At 59.8% G+C, this 13,172-nt stretch overlaps 1 protein-coding gene across 3 annotated transcripts in view; it reads left to right on the top strand.

Moving 5' to 3' along the window:
* The first annotated feature begins 382 nt into the window (after window positions 1–382).
* Window positions 383–13,172, top strand: part of Nfic (nuclear factor I C) — a 34,740-nt gene continuing 21,950 nt past the window's right edge. For 2 of the 3 annotated variants that reach the window (XM_021204473.1, XM_021204471.1), the window contains exons 1-2: window positions 4,028–4,119; window positions 10,465–10,996. In XM_021204473.1, the coding sequence (XP_021060132.1) occupies window positions 4,090–4,119; window positions 10,465–10,996 (562 nt within the window). In that variant the 5' untranslated portion in view covers window positions 4,028–4,089. Of the gene's footprint in view, window positions 440–4,027; window positions 4,120–10,464; window positions 10,997–13,172 lie in introns of those variants that run through there. The other variant, XM_021204472.2, reaches the window with a different exon arrangement.

Genomic DNA, 13,172 nt, shown 5'->3' with positions numbered 1-13,172 from the left:
CCTGGCCCGAGCGGAGGCTGCAGCGTGGCACCTGTCACTCCGGGGGTGCGGACTCCACTCCACGGCCTGGAGGGCTCCTGTGTGGCGCGTTGCGCCGTGCGCGACCCGGTGTCGCCTGCACGCGTGTCCGCGACCGCAAGTGTGCACGAGCACGCGCGCGCCCGCAGACGGCGGACTCGCCGCTGGGGATGCAAGCGCGGACACCGGAGCAGCGGCAGCCTCGGTCTGCAGCCGAGGACCGGCGGGCGTGCGGGCGGAAGGAGGCGGAAGAGGAGGAAGAGGAGGAGGAGGAGGAGGAAGCGCGGGCTGGGGGGGGAGAACGGGCGGGGGGCGGGCCGGGGGAGGGTCCGCGGGCGGGGCGGGCGGCTCCCCACGCGCCTCCCCACGCGCCTCCCCACGCGCCTCCCCGCCGGCCGTCGCCTCGCCGCACAGCGCCATGGTACGTCTCCGCCCCCGCTCCCACTCCGCGCGGGGGACTTTCCCGGGGCGCCGCGCGTGGGGTCTGTGGGGAGCTGCGGTTTCTGGGAAGAGGGAGGGAGGAGGGAGGGAGGGATGATTGCAGTCCTCCCTCCCTCCCCCCTCCCTCCCTCTCTCGGGGGCGGAGCCGGGCCGGGCTCGCCGGGACCCCGAGTGCGCGAGGGTCCCGGGTGTGGACCGTGGGGTGTGCGGGGCGGGGCTCCCGCGCTCCCCCCCCCCGGTCTCCGCCGTTACCCCCTCCCCGTCCCCACCCGCGTCGGGGGGGGGGACTCAGCGGCGGCGCGCGCAGCTTAGCGGAAAATGGCCGCCGCGCCCGGTCGCCCCGCCCACCGCCGCCGTCCGCAGCCCCCGGGACCGCACTCGAGAGGCTGCAGCCGCGGGCCAGGCCCACGCACGCGCCAACTCGGCGGCCGCGGGTGCGCGTGCGCGTGCGCGGGGGGAAGCTCGGCCCCGGGACCGGGCCGCCGCCGCCGCGTCCCTGTCTGCTCCGGAGGGGAATCCCCGCGCGAGTTTAGTTTTTTATATCATCTTCTAAATATAGACCGGCAAGGCCGAGCCGGCAGCCGCTGATTTTGCTTTGACCTCTCACCCCGTTGGAGGTGTTTGGAGAAGGGGAGCCGCAGGACACCCCAACTCCCGATGCTCGGACCGCTGCAGTACACAGGCGGGAACGCGGCGTCCGCACAGACAGGCCCCGCCGCACAGCGACCCCCCACGGCCCGGCCCGCACGAGCTGTCACTAGCCCCAAGGGACAGCCTGCCTGTCCCTCCTGCAGCCACACACCTCGGGGTCCCCTCCCAGAGCCAGTTTCTCCCCTGCAACATGAGGAGGGCCTCCCTTCGGACTCCTCAGCCCTGCCACCACCCGGCCTGCGTGACCCCTGTGCGGCTTGCAGTGTTGGCTCCCTCGGTAGTGACACCCGGAGGGTGGGTGGAGTGGGGTCAGAGACTGAACCACTCCAGGAACTTTAGTCCGGCCTCAAAAGTTTGTTTAGGGGGAGCTGGGGGTGTGGCTTGAGGCGGAGCCCCACAAGAATCCCCAGTGAGTGGACTGGGGGCGTGGCTACTGGTCTAGCCTGCAGAAGGACCTGGGTTTGGCCCAGGAGCAGGTTAACGCCACGGAAATAGACGTCGTCATAGCCACGCCCATTACCTCAGTTGTCCCTGAAGGGTCCTCGCTCAACTCCCACCCGCTGCTCGACAGCCCAGGAACAGCAGCCGTACGAGTCGTTTATAAAGCGCCCTGTGTTCCCAGCACTCGGGAGGTGTGTTGGGAGGGGAGAGGATGAGCAATTCAAGGCTAGCCTGAGCTACATGTGACCGTGGCTGGAGCAAACCCACAGAAAAAAAGAAAGTGAAACGCTGAGTTCTCAGGCGGGGTCTGCAGCTGTGCATCTTAAGCAGGGATGTCTGTGCCCTGGGGACAGTTGTGAGTTGTCACTGCCAGTGTAGAGCAGTTGGAAACCAGTGTCTGAGACACCTTGTCCCAAACCCTGCTGGGTTAGTGACATCAATTTCTGCCTGGGGACCCTGCCTGGATGAACCTTGGAGACAGCCCCAGGTCGCCTCCCTTTTTTCCTGGCTATATATGATTTTATGTTGTCCCTGGCTGAGACTTGGAGCTGGGTTGCCCTGTGCTGGACCCAGTTGGTGGAGGTTTGTGTTAGTGGCCATGTCTCTCCCTTAGTGCAGTTGTGTTAGGGACAGATCCAGAGGCAACTGTGGTAAGAATAACAACAGCAAGATTTTTAGATAGCATCTCTCTCTATAGACTAGGTTTGCCCACAGAGATCCACGTGCCTCTGCCCCCTGAGTACTGGGATTTAAAGTTATGTACCACCATGTCTGGCTTTAATTTTTATATTTAGATTTATTTCTGTTTATTTTGTTATTTATTTCTGTGTGCCCCACATGTGGGGGCATCGGGTCCCACGAGCTGGAGTCACAGATCGTTGTGAGCTGCCATGTGGGTGGTGCTGGGAACCGAACCTGGGTCCTCTGCTAGAGCAGCTGGGGCTGTAACCGCTGAGCTGTCTCTCCAGCACCCTGACTTTTTATTTTTTAACAAATGGGTCAGATGCTGCTGAGATACGGTCTAGTGTCCTCCTGAGCCTCCCGCTGCACCCTTGGCACGTGGTCACCTCGGTCCTGGTGTCTGCTTACAACTCCACAACCCAGAACGTTAGACACCCACAGGGAAACTGAGGTTCAGCGAGGACTATGTTTGTTGGCTAGGACAGAGCCACACCTGCACACTCTGCATGATTGAACATACTGTGTGCTGTTCCTAGTATAGGGAGGTGATCAGTATGAGCTCATGTAGCCCAGGCTGGCCTTTGGCTTCTGACCCTCCTGCCTCTTCATCCCTGCTGGGATGACAGGTGTGGGCCCTGGTGTCCTGGACATCCCAAGGGTGCACATCCAATCTGCCAGGTGGTTTGGTCAGTATCCGTGGGTGCTCCTAATCGTGTCACTCACAGGCATCTCCTGGGGTATGGACCAGGTGACCCATGTGCCAGGCAGGCACCTGGGACCTGACACCCCAGCCAGTGGCTTCACTGGAATTACAGTGATAACGGGCTGAAGCATCTTCCTGCCCTGTAGCACCCCTCACAGCCCTCACATCCCACCCCTGCTTTGCAGCGCCCACATCCCATGTCCTTGGGTCCCTGGGAGAGAGATAACTGAAAAGGCCTAGATTTTGTGAGTGGACACTGGCGGCCAGGGTTGGGGTGTGCAGGCTTCTTCAGATGTCGCCTTCAGAAAGGTGATCTCCAGCTGGGCAAGGCCCAGCATACCTGTCCTCCCAGGAGGCTGAAGTAGGAGGATCAGGAGTTCAAGGTCATCTTTAGCTACATAGTGAGTTCAAGGCCAACCTGGGCAACATGAAACTCTGGCTCAAAAATAGTAATAATTAAAAGAAAGGAAGGAAGGAAAGAAAAAAATAGTTGGAGTGAGATTTCCCTGTGCCTCGGTTTCCCCAAATATGAAATGGGCAGCCTGGACACTGATCTAAACTTGGGGACCTGGTTGGCCTGGATCACCCCACTCTGCTCTTTATCACACAGTAGTGTCAGAGCCTGGCCTGGAGTCCTGCAAGGCACCCTCCCCAGGGACCCCATACCTGCTGCCAGACCATTTATTGGCCATTTAAGAGGAAACCTCCCACCCTGGTCCCCCTCTTCCCTACTGGCAGTGGTCACTTTGAGGGCACAGGTGGGGGAGCAGGTGGAGTTTGGGGTACGGCTGGGGGCAGAAGCAGGCTGCTGCAGGGACTCAGGTGGGATGTGGGGGGCAGCTAGGGGCTCAGCCCCATCTCGCGGGCCTGATCGCTGCGTCCTCCTCGTACTTTAGGGCTAATGGATAGAGATCTAGAGGGAGGGGACTCGGGGGTCCGCGTGTGGAGACATAGTTTGTTTGTTTGTTTGTTTGTTTGCTGTCGGCGATTTCTTTGAAAGTTGGATGCGGGCGGCAGGGAGGGAGCGGGGGCGGGCGAGAGGCGGCGCGGGGCGGGGAGGACGGCGGAGGGAGGAGCGGGAGGGCGGCTGCAAAAATGACTCAGTAAGTTCGGCGGCCGCTCGGCCTCTGCGCCTCCGGTGCCAGCGCCCCGGGATGTATTCCTCCCCGCTCTGCCTGACCCAGGTACGCACCCTGCTCCCGGCCTGGCCCCGGCCCGCACCCCGGCTCCACCTGGAACCGCATTCTTGCAGTCAGGAACCTCCCCTCCGCAGCGGGGGTGGGAAAAAAAAAAAGCGCGCGCGTCCTCCCTACCCACCCTCTTCCAGGCCAGGGTGTTCCTGGCATGGACCTGGGGTGCGGGCAACTCTTGAGATTGGGGATTCCATCCTCGTTAAGCTTGGTTGCACACTTGGAACCCCATTTTCTGGGCCCCCACTTTGATCTGAATCGTCTGTTTTTGGAACTCTCTCTCCTCTTGGCTGGATTGGGGGGGTGCTGGCGTCCTCCCCACAGCCCTCACCCTTTGCACCCAGGAAGTCTGGGTCCCCTCCAGATGGAGAAGAGAGTGGGTGTCCGCAGGAAGCTCCCCACCCGCCCGTAGGACGCTCCCCACCCGCCCGTAGGACTGATCTTGGGGTTCCCTGCTGCACTGTGGGTCTCCCTAGATGTGCGGAAAAGGGACCCCTAGACTGTTCGCGAGTTCTCGGTTTCCCAAGTGGCCGCCCCCCACCCCCAGCTGGCAGTGTCCCCCTCCATTTCAGGCCCACGTGTGCGCGCGAAGGGGGAGGGGCGCGCGAAGTTGGCGCGCGGGGGGAGGGGCAGTCTTGCGGGTGTCCATCGCGGGTCCCCCCCCTTCCCTGGCTCAGCTCCCCCCAGCTCCGCATTGATTCTTGAATTATTGAGCCGAGCAGGCGCTGCCAGGCGGCTGGCGGGAGGAGCAGAGGCCAGGGGAGGAGGAGGAGGAGGAGGAGGAGGAGGAGGAGGAGGCGGAGGCGGAGGCGGAGGCGGAGGCGGCAGGGGACTGGCGGACACTGCGGACTAGGTGGCCAGTCCAGCACCTGCCCTGCTGTGCCCCTCTGGCTGGGTTCCAGCATCTGAGGGAGAGTGGGGAGGGGTGCATCCATCCCGCCAGGGGACCCCCCTTCAAGGAACCCCCTAGCTGTGTCTGCCCCCTGGAATCATAAGCGTGTCTTTTCCAATTCCACAGCCCTCTTGTGATTTTTTTTGCTGCGTGTCTGCCTCAGTTTCCCCTGAAAGAGAGTGAGTGAGACATAGTGGCCTACAGACCGTATTGGTTCTGGGAATTGCAGTTGTCTGATGTCCTGAGGAGAACTTTGTGAGGGCCATGGTTGTTTTTGCCAGGGAAGACCCAGGTAACTGATCTCAGGGACAGGATCCCGGGGTCCCCCACTCCTACGGGTCCCTCCAGCTTGGTAAGAGGTGCAGTTCTGTGCTCCCCATGGGAGACCCTCATACTGAGGGACCCCCAGCCTGCCCTACCCAGGGTTCCCTGGTAACCTTGGATCCGTGCCTGCTCCTTCACTGGCCTGTTTCTACTTCAAGTGAGATTTGGGGAGGGGGTCACTCCACAGCCCAGAGTAGGTGTTGTTCGGTTGCCTCCAGAGCACTGGCGTTGGGATGTAATTGCTGTGTGACCCCAGGGAGACTGGAGTCTCTGTGCTGCGACTGATGGCTGAAGGTCTGAGACAGACGTGGCCGGCTGGAAGGCAGCCTGGGCACATGGAATTCCCCGGCCTGGCTGCTGCTGGGAGCTGGGGGCGGGGGCAACACCAGTGCTGGCTCCAGCCCTGGAGGCTTACAGTGTGGCCCTGGCCTCAGTTTCCCCCCTAGGAGGGTGTGGGTCGACCTGGTGGGGAGGACAGGGAGGATGGGGGGGGCAGAGTATCCGATGAGAGCAAAGAGGGCAGCGGCACCAAGATGGAGGAGACCCCAGACTGCCCTGAGTGTGGGGTTCTCCTACCCCTGTGATCTCCCACTCACCCCCTCCTACCCTGAGGGAGTCCCCATGGGATCTCAAGAATCCCCTGAATCCCAAGTGTGGTCTCTCCAGCTCCACACAAGCCCAGGCTGGACAGAAGGACCCCAGGAGCAATGCTGCACCCCCCAACCTCTCGGCCCTGCCCCCCCCGCGGCCTGCCCCCCCCCCCCGCGCCCTGCCATGCCACTCATGGTGTCTGCCTTAACCTGTCTCCCTGTCTCTGTCTCTCTGTCTCTCCTCACCGGTCCCTCCCAAATCGGCTAATTTTACAGCCAGGGTTCAGCCTGAAATAACTCCTTTGCTGATCCAACCGGATCCTACCGGGAGCCTGGCCCGGGGCGGGGTTGGCCCTGATGTCAGTGTCCATGCCAGGGCACCAGGTGCCCAAGAGGATTCTGGGAGCCCCGTGGGTCCCCTGTGCTGTCTGTCACTCTGGGTGGTGACTCAGGCCCCTTTTCACTTTTACTCTCTGGAGGAAGCAGCCGTTACTTCCATGGATCCCAAGCTGAGGCGTCCCCTCCCCCTACCCCCTTCCTCCTTCCCGCCCTCCCGCCCCACGTTAGTTATTCCGGGTTTGGGGCCAAATCCCTGTTGGCTGAGGTTGAGGATTCCCTGGGCCTGGGCAGGGAGGGCCACCTCCCTCCTCCATTCATTCCTCCTCATAGCTTTGCGGCTCGCTGCTGCCGTACTGGCAGTGGGGAAACTGAGGCAGTGCAGGGTGCGTGACATTTGGGGATCTCGTTCCAGAGGGGGATGGGATCAGAGAGGGTGAGAAGTGTTCCAGGGCAGCACAGCATGGGCTTGGTCCTCAGTGTGTCCATGGGTGGGTTCACAGTGACAACCCTGTCCCCATCCCCTCCACCCCCTCCTCACTGCAGAAAAGGTGCCTCTGCCAGGACCGAAGCCTGTAAATCAGGGCTCTGGATTCTGGCGAGTCAGCATTCTGGCCTCTCCCGCCACAGCCACAGCCTCTGCTCCCTCTCCGGCTCTTCCTGCCTATGGAGCGGCTGCCCTGCATCAGACACAAGAGCCTCCCGCCTCCTTCCTGTCCCCTCCTTCAGGCCGGGTAGTTCCCCCTCCCCAGTACGCAGGGACCCACCGCCACAGGGCATGCACTCTCACCCCACCCCCACCCCAGGTATGCTTAGATACTCGGAAATGGGAGTCCAGAATCCCAGTGACCACCTCAGCTCTTGCTGGGTGGATATTTTTATTTGCTGGACATAGGGTGTGGCACACAGTAGGAGGTCAGTAAATGCCACCAGACACACAGGTGGTAGCACACAGTGAGTGTTCCATGAATGTTTGGTGGTAAATGCCCATTGGTATGTCACCTCACACAGAACTGGGGAGCCAGAGTGGTGTGCCCTTCAGATGCCCGCAGATGCCACACTCATGGTCCAGAGCTGGGTATACAGTTGATGCCCAATAAATGCTGCTGCTGTGGCCAATGGCTTAGCTCATAGGCGTTTCCCAGCTTTTCATCCTATTGCCTAAGTGATGCAGACTTGAAGTGGGGAGCAGTGGTGACCCCCAAACACCTGGGCACATGTGAAGGTCAGATGTCACCCACGGGTGTCTCCTTAGTCAGGGTCAGTCTTGTCCTGAGCCTCTCAGGAGGCTGAGATTTGAACTCAGGCCCTGGTGCCTCCCCAAACCTCACTTCCTGCCCTGATCTTGACTCTGAGCAGCTCCTGATGATGCTGGGTGCGTGATAAGTTTAGATACATGGGATGACTTGAAAGGTCACCAGGCAGTTGGGGCATGGTGGCCCACACTTTGATCCCAGCCCTCAGGGGGCAGAGGCAGGTGGATTTCTGAGTTTGAAGCCAGCCTGGTCTACAGAGTGAGTTCCAGGACAGCCAGGTCCATACAGATAAACCTTGTCAATCAATCAATTAATCAATCAATCTATCCACCAGGCAAGGTAGAACACACTTGTGACTTAAGTACTTAAGAATCTGAGTCAGGGGCTGGGCGTGGTGGCGCACGCCTTTAATCCCAGCACTTGGGAGGCAGAGGCAGGCGGATTTCTGAGTTCGAGGCCAGCCTGGTCTACAGAGTGAGTTCCAGGACAGCCAGGGCTATACAGAGAAACCCTGTCTTGAAAAACCAAAAAAAAAAAAAAGAATCTGAGTCAGGGGGATTATCATGAGTTTGCGACCCTGTCTGTCTTTCTCAAAAAGAATATATCTGTGACCAAGGACTGAGTGGAGGATCCACAGGGAGTTAGGGGAGTATAGGCTAGGGGTGTACTCTTCCTGTGTGTCCCTCGCTCCCTCTGCTCCTGCCCCAGGACCTTTGCACTGGCTGTGCCAGGCAGGCAGAAAGTAAGTGCTCAGTAAATGCAGGTAATTAACCCCTCCCTGGCTGAGGTCAGGGCTCGCCACAGATGCCAGTTAAGCTCTGAGCTTTTGTAGGTGGCACTGTCACTATCCCAGGCACCTGTACCCCTTCACCAGCCACATGGGGGAGGGTTTGAGATTAGAGCTTTGAAGGACGCCTCGGAGTTTGGGAGTAGACGAGCAGATTCTCAGAACTGCACAGTCACTTTTGTAAGGAAGACTGTGGGTTTGGGGAGTGTGGTTGACAGGTCGGAGGGAAGGATGGACCAGGAGTGGCCCAGGAAGGACCATACCAGAGGCCCAACTATGGGAAAGGCCTGCTTACCAGCCCCCCATTTCCATGAGGACTTCCCACTGTCGATCCTTGGAGGGACAAGGCTGCATGGAGGGGCACTGGGGACTGGGCATCTAGGGGTGTGTGGGAGTTTGGGGGTTGTCAGTCCTCTCCTTCGTCAGACTGGTGATGAGGTCCTAGCTGTGGCTGAACCTGTGGGACAGAGAGGGACTGCCTGACTAGAAGAGTCAGGGAGCATGGCCAGCAAGTCTGTGGCCCGGTTACCTTCCTGGCCAGCGAGGGCCATCAGTGACATGGGCATCCACCACGGCCTCCCCGAGGGGGCGGAACCTTGAGCGTGGTGACTAGTGGGGCTCCGAGGGGGAATGTACTTAGTGTGAATTTAGAGACAGGACTCTGGGACACCAGTACCCCTCCCTCACTGACTGCCATCTGATACTGCACTTACAGGTATATCCCCCGGCAGGGGACCCTCCACCCACCCTGCTGCCCCAGCCCGGCTGAGGGCTGTGTGTACCTAGACAGGTGCCTTCCTGTCTCTGACCTCACATGTCACTTACCGTCCTTACCCAAGAAGAACCCTGCTCCTGTCCCCAGGCTAGCCCAGTGTCCCCATCTCCTCAGCCCTAGCAGACATCAGAAGCTCCCTACCCCCCAGGTCCAGGCCAGCCACAGCTGTTCCAGTGAGTCACACTTCAGAGGACATTGGCCTGGGGATGGGGTGGCCTGGGCCTGCCTTCTTCCAGCTCACAAGCTATTTTCAGAGGTTTGGTAATAGGTGGCATTTGGTGTCCTGGCTCCGGGGTGTGGGGACCTGGATCCCAGGGCGGGCAGATGCTGCCTGGGGGTCCCTCGGTGAGCTGGGGGATCCGGGGAAGACCCCAACTCAGGAAAGGAACAGGCTGGTGACCAGTGATCCAGCTCCTCAAGGCCCTGTGGGGACCTTGGGTATCTCAGCAAAGCCTTGGCCTCAGTCTCCCCATCAAGCCACGGGTGGTGGGTCTCTGGGGGACTCCCTGCTGGTCTCTGAGCAGCCACCTTACCTGTGGGGAATGTATGACTCCTGTCCCAAACCCCTGAGCCCCAGCAGAGGCAGAAACTATATTGTTTTCCCTTACACTCCTGGCACTTTACCACTGGGAATCAAACCTGGTGTTCTCAATATGACCCATCCCTGTAGGGGAGGTCACCTCATGTTGCTCCCAGGGTCTAGGGGGAGTCCAAGGGCTGCCTACCCTGCTGCCTCCACTCAGGCCTGAGGCTCACGCATGGTTTGAGTGCCACTGTTTGCTTGGCCCTGCCATCTGTGGTTGGGGAACCTGTAGCTGGCAGTTGGGACCTCAGGAGGCAGCTGCCATGTGGGGCTGATGCACTTGTCCCCTCTGTCGATAAGTCAGCTGCACTGTCACTTTTCCCTGAGCCCAGGCTAAGGTGTCACCAACAGAGACCCATAGTGGGCAGTTGTGCTCTGGAATGCTGGCTGTGGGCAGCCTCTCTGGACAGTCCCTGTTCTTAGAGCCTCAGTCTTTCCATCGGGGACATGGGTATCCCCAGGGTCCTCAGCTTGCTCTGCCATGCCCTGGGAGTCCTGGTGGGCTATCCAGGGCTTCATTTCCTGACCCTCCTTCCCATCCATGGTAGGTCTATCCTTGTGGTAGGCCTTGGTTTCCCCATCAGTGTGGAACAGTCTGGGCCCCAGTTTCCCTGCCTAGGCAGTGTCTCTGTGTTCACTTAGGTCTCGGTTTCCTTATGTGGGCAACAGGCCTGAGTTCACAGGGCCTTAGTTTGCCCACATGGGCAGCGGGTCTGTGCTGATCTAGGCCTCAGTTTCCCTGCCTGAGCAGTGGGTCTATGCTGACCTAGGCCTCGGTTTGCCTGCTTCTCTACAGGATGAGTTCCACCCGTTCATCGAGGCGCTGCTGCCGCATGTGCGCGCCTTCGCCTACACCTGGTTCAACCTGCAGGCGCGCAAGCGCAAGTACTTCAAGAAGCACGAGAAGCGCATGTCCAAGGACGAGGAGCGCGCGGTGAAGGATGAGCTGCTGGGCGAAAAGGCCGAAGTGAAGCAGAAGTGGGCGTCGCGGCTGCTGGCCAAGCTGCGCAAGGACATCCGGCCTGAGTGCCGTGAAGACTTCGTACTGGCTGTGACTGGCAAGAAGGCGCCGGGCTGTGTGCTGTCCAACCCGGACCAGAAGGGCAAGATGCGGCGCATCGACTGCCTGCGCCAGGCTGACAAAGTGTGGCGCCTGGACCTGGTCATGGTCATCCTGTTCAAGGGCATCCCACTGGAGAGCACGGATGGTGAGCGGCTGGTGAAGGCGGCTGCCTGCGCACACCCAGTGCTGTGTGTGCAGCCGCACCATATTGGCGTGGCCGTCAAGGAGCTGGACCTGTACCTGGCCTACTTCGTGCGGGAGCGCGGTGAGTGTGGGGTGGGTGGGGCATGAAGAGGGTCAGGCCCATGGTCAGAGGTGAGACCCTGTACAGGGAGGGGCTGTGGCCAGGGGAGGGACCATGGCCAGGGGCAGGACCCTGGATAGGGTCATAGTCAGGAGCTTGGCCATGGTCAGGGGTCAGACCGTGGACAGGGGAGGGACCATGGTCAAAAGGAAAGACTGTGGTCATGGGCAGGGGCAGAACTATGGACTGGAGAGGGTCACAGACAGGGTCATGGTCAGAAACAGGATTATTGTCGGTGGCAAGGTGATGGTTAGGGTCATAGTCAAGACCTATGCGATGTCTGTGGTCGGGGAGGAATCAGTGTTGGCCATGGTCAGGGTCAAGGGTGGCATCGTGTTCAGAGCCATGGTGGGGTTCAGGATCGTCATCAGGGGCATCACAATGGTGGTCATGGATACAGTCAGAGGCTAAGCTGCGGTCTCCTCACAGGATCTGGGCCTTGGTGGTGGTCAGGGGTAAGACTATGGTCAAGGTCAGCGTTGGGTGCACGGTCGGGGGTTGGGCCATGGTCACCATCTGGTGCCATGGACTGGGGCAAGGCCTTGGGGGTGCAGGGCCAGGGCTGGGTTACTATGGGAGGCACAATCAGGACCAGCATCCATGAATATCTGTCCTACTTCCAAGCAGAGCCCCGTGAACAGTGTTCTGTCAGACCTGAAAGAAGTAGGCAGATGACAACTGTGTGATGCAAGCACAGAAAGGAGCGGCGATCGAAGAGCTAGCCTCCACCCAACCAGACCGTGTGTCACCTGGGGAGTGTGGGTCTGTGGGCATGGTGTCCACGGACCTAAGGCAGGGGGAGAACAGCCTCTGACCAAGACCCTAAGCAGGGCCTGAGTTGGAGTTGGGTGGGCGTGGCCGGATGGGGCGTGGCCACTCCAGTCTGCTTTGTACAGGATGAGCTAAAGGTTATGGGATGGGACAGCCATGGCTCTGCTCACTTCTAATCCTAGCTGAGTTGGGGGCCCCCAAGTAGGCTGCAGGGTAGGTGAGAGCCTTGCTGGGGCCCCGAACTGTTGTGGGGTAGTCCGGCAGAACTGGGAGGCAGAGGCAGGGGAACTGCTGTGAGGTGACAGTGTCTCATGCTCTTCCTGAGGCTTTGGAAACCACCCATGTACCCAGTACCCACATTGCTGGTGCGGGTCACTGCCTGAGAGCCAGTCTGCATGGCAGAGAGGACAGGCTGCTCCTGGCTGAGTGGATCATGTCTTCTCTGTGCCTCAGATCCCAGCCCTATCTGCTGGTGGCCACAGTGGCACAGTCAAGCCAACCAGGGTCTCTCCCAGCTCTGACCTTGAGTCTGGATGCCTTTGACCTCAGCCTCTGCTCAGCCCCGCCCCCACCTCCCACCAGCTCCCAGCTGTGTGGGCCAGAGGTCGCAGATGTGATGACAGGATGCGGGGGGGGGGGGGGAGCTGGGGGTCCCTGGCTCATTGGCTTTCAGATCCCGGTTTGGTCTCTCTGTCTCTCCCCTGCCTCCTTGGAGCTGAACTGATAAAAATTTCAAAGGTACTTTCTGCTGTGTCAGCACAAGTTCCCTATGTCTCCCCTCCCCCAGCCCTCCTCTGCCTAGCCTCTGCGGAGCCTCCCGAGAGAGACACCACCTTCCCAGGGGTCACCCTGCTCAGCCCTCTGGGTCTCTGGAAGGTTGGGAGAGCCCAGGTCTGCCAGTCTGGCATCCCATGGCTCTGTTGCTTGTTGGCTGTGTGACCCGGGCAGGTCACTCTTTGTCTCTGTGCCTCATTTTCTTATCTATAGTGTAGGATGTTCACGGCGCCCTGAAGATGCCAGGAATCCCTTGGGAAAGAGAGAAAGAGAGAGAGAGAGAGAGAGAGAGAGAGAGAGAGAGAGAGAGAAGAAAAGGGGACCAAGATGTAGCAGGCACAGGCCATCACTGTCACAGACTTTGCCCACTGTGTCCCATTCTCCCAGAATGCTTTTCCCCTAAGCAGATCTCCTGACCATATTCCAGAACCCTAATTCACAGCTCCGTTCTCACTCCATCAGACTTGTTGTTGTTGTTGTTTTTGAGACAGGATTTCTCTGTATAGCCCTGGCTGTCCTGGAACTCACTCTGTAGACCAGGCTGGCCTCAAACTCAGAAATCCGTCTGCCTCTGCCTCCCAAGTGCTGGGAT

The sequence above is a fragment of the Mus pahari genome, chromosome 9 (genome assembly GCF_900095145.1).
Source record: "Mus pahari chromosome 9, PAHARI_EIJ_v1.1, whole genome shotgun sequence".
Lineage (NCBI taxonomy): Eukaryota > Metazoa > Chordata > Mammalia > Rodentia > Muridae > Mus > Mus pahari.
This window is presented reverse-complemented; position numbering and strand designations above follow the sequence as displayed.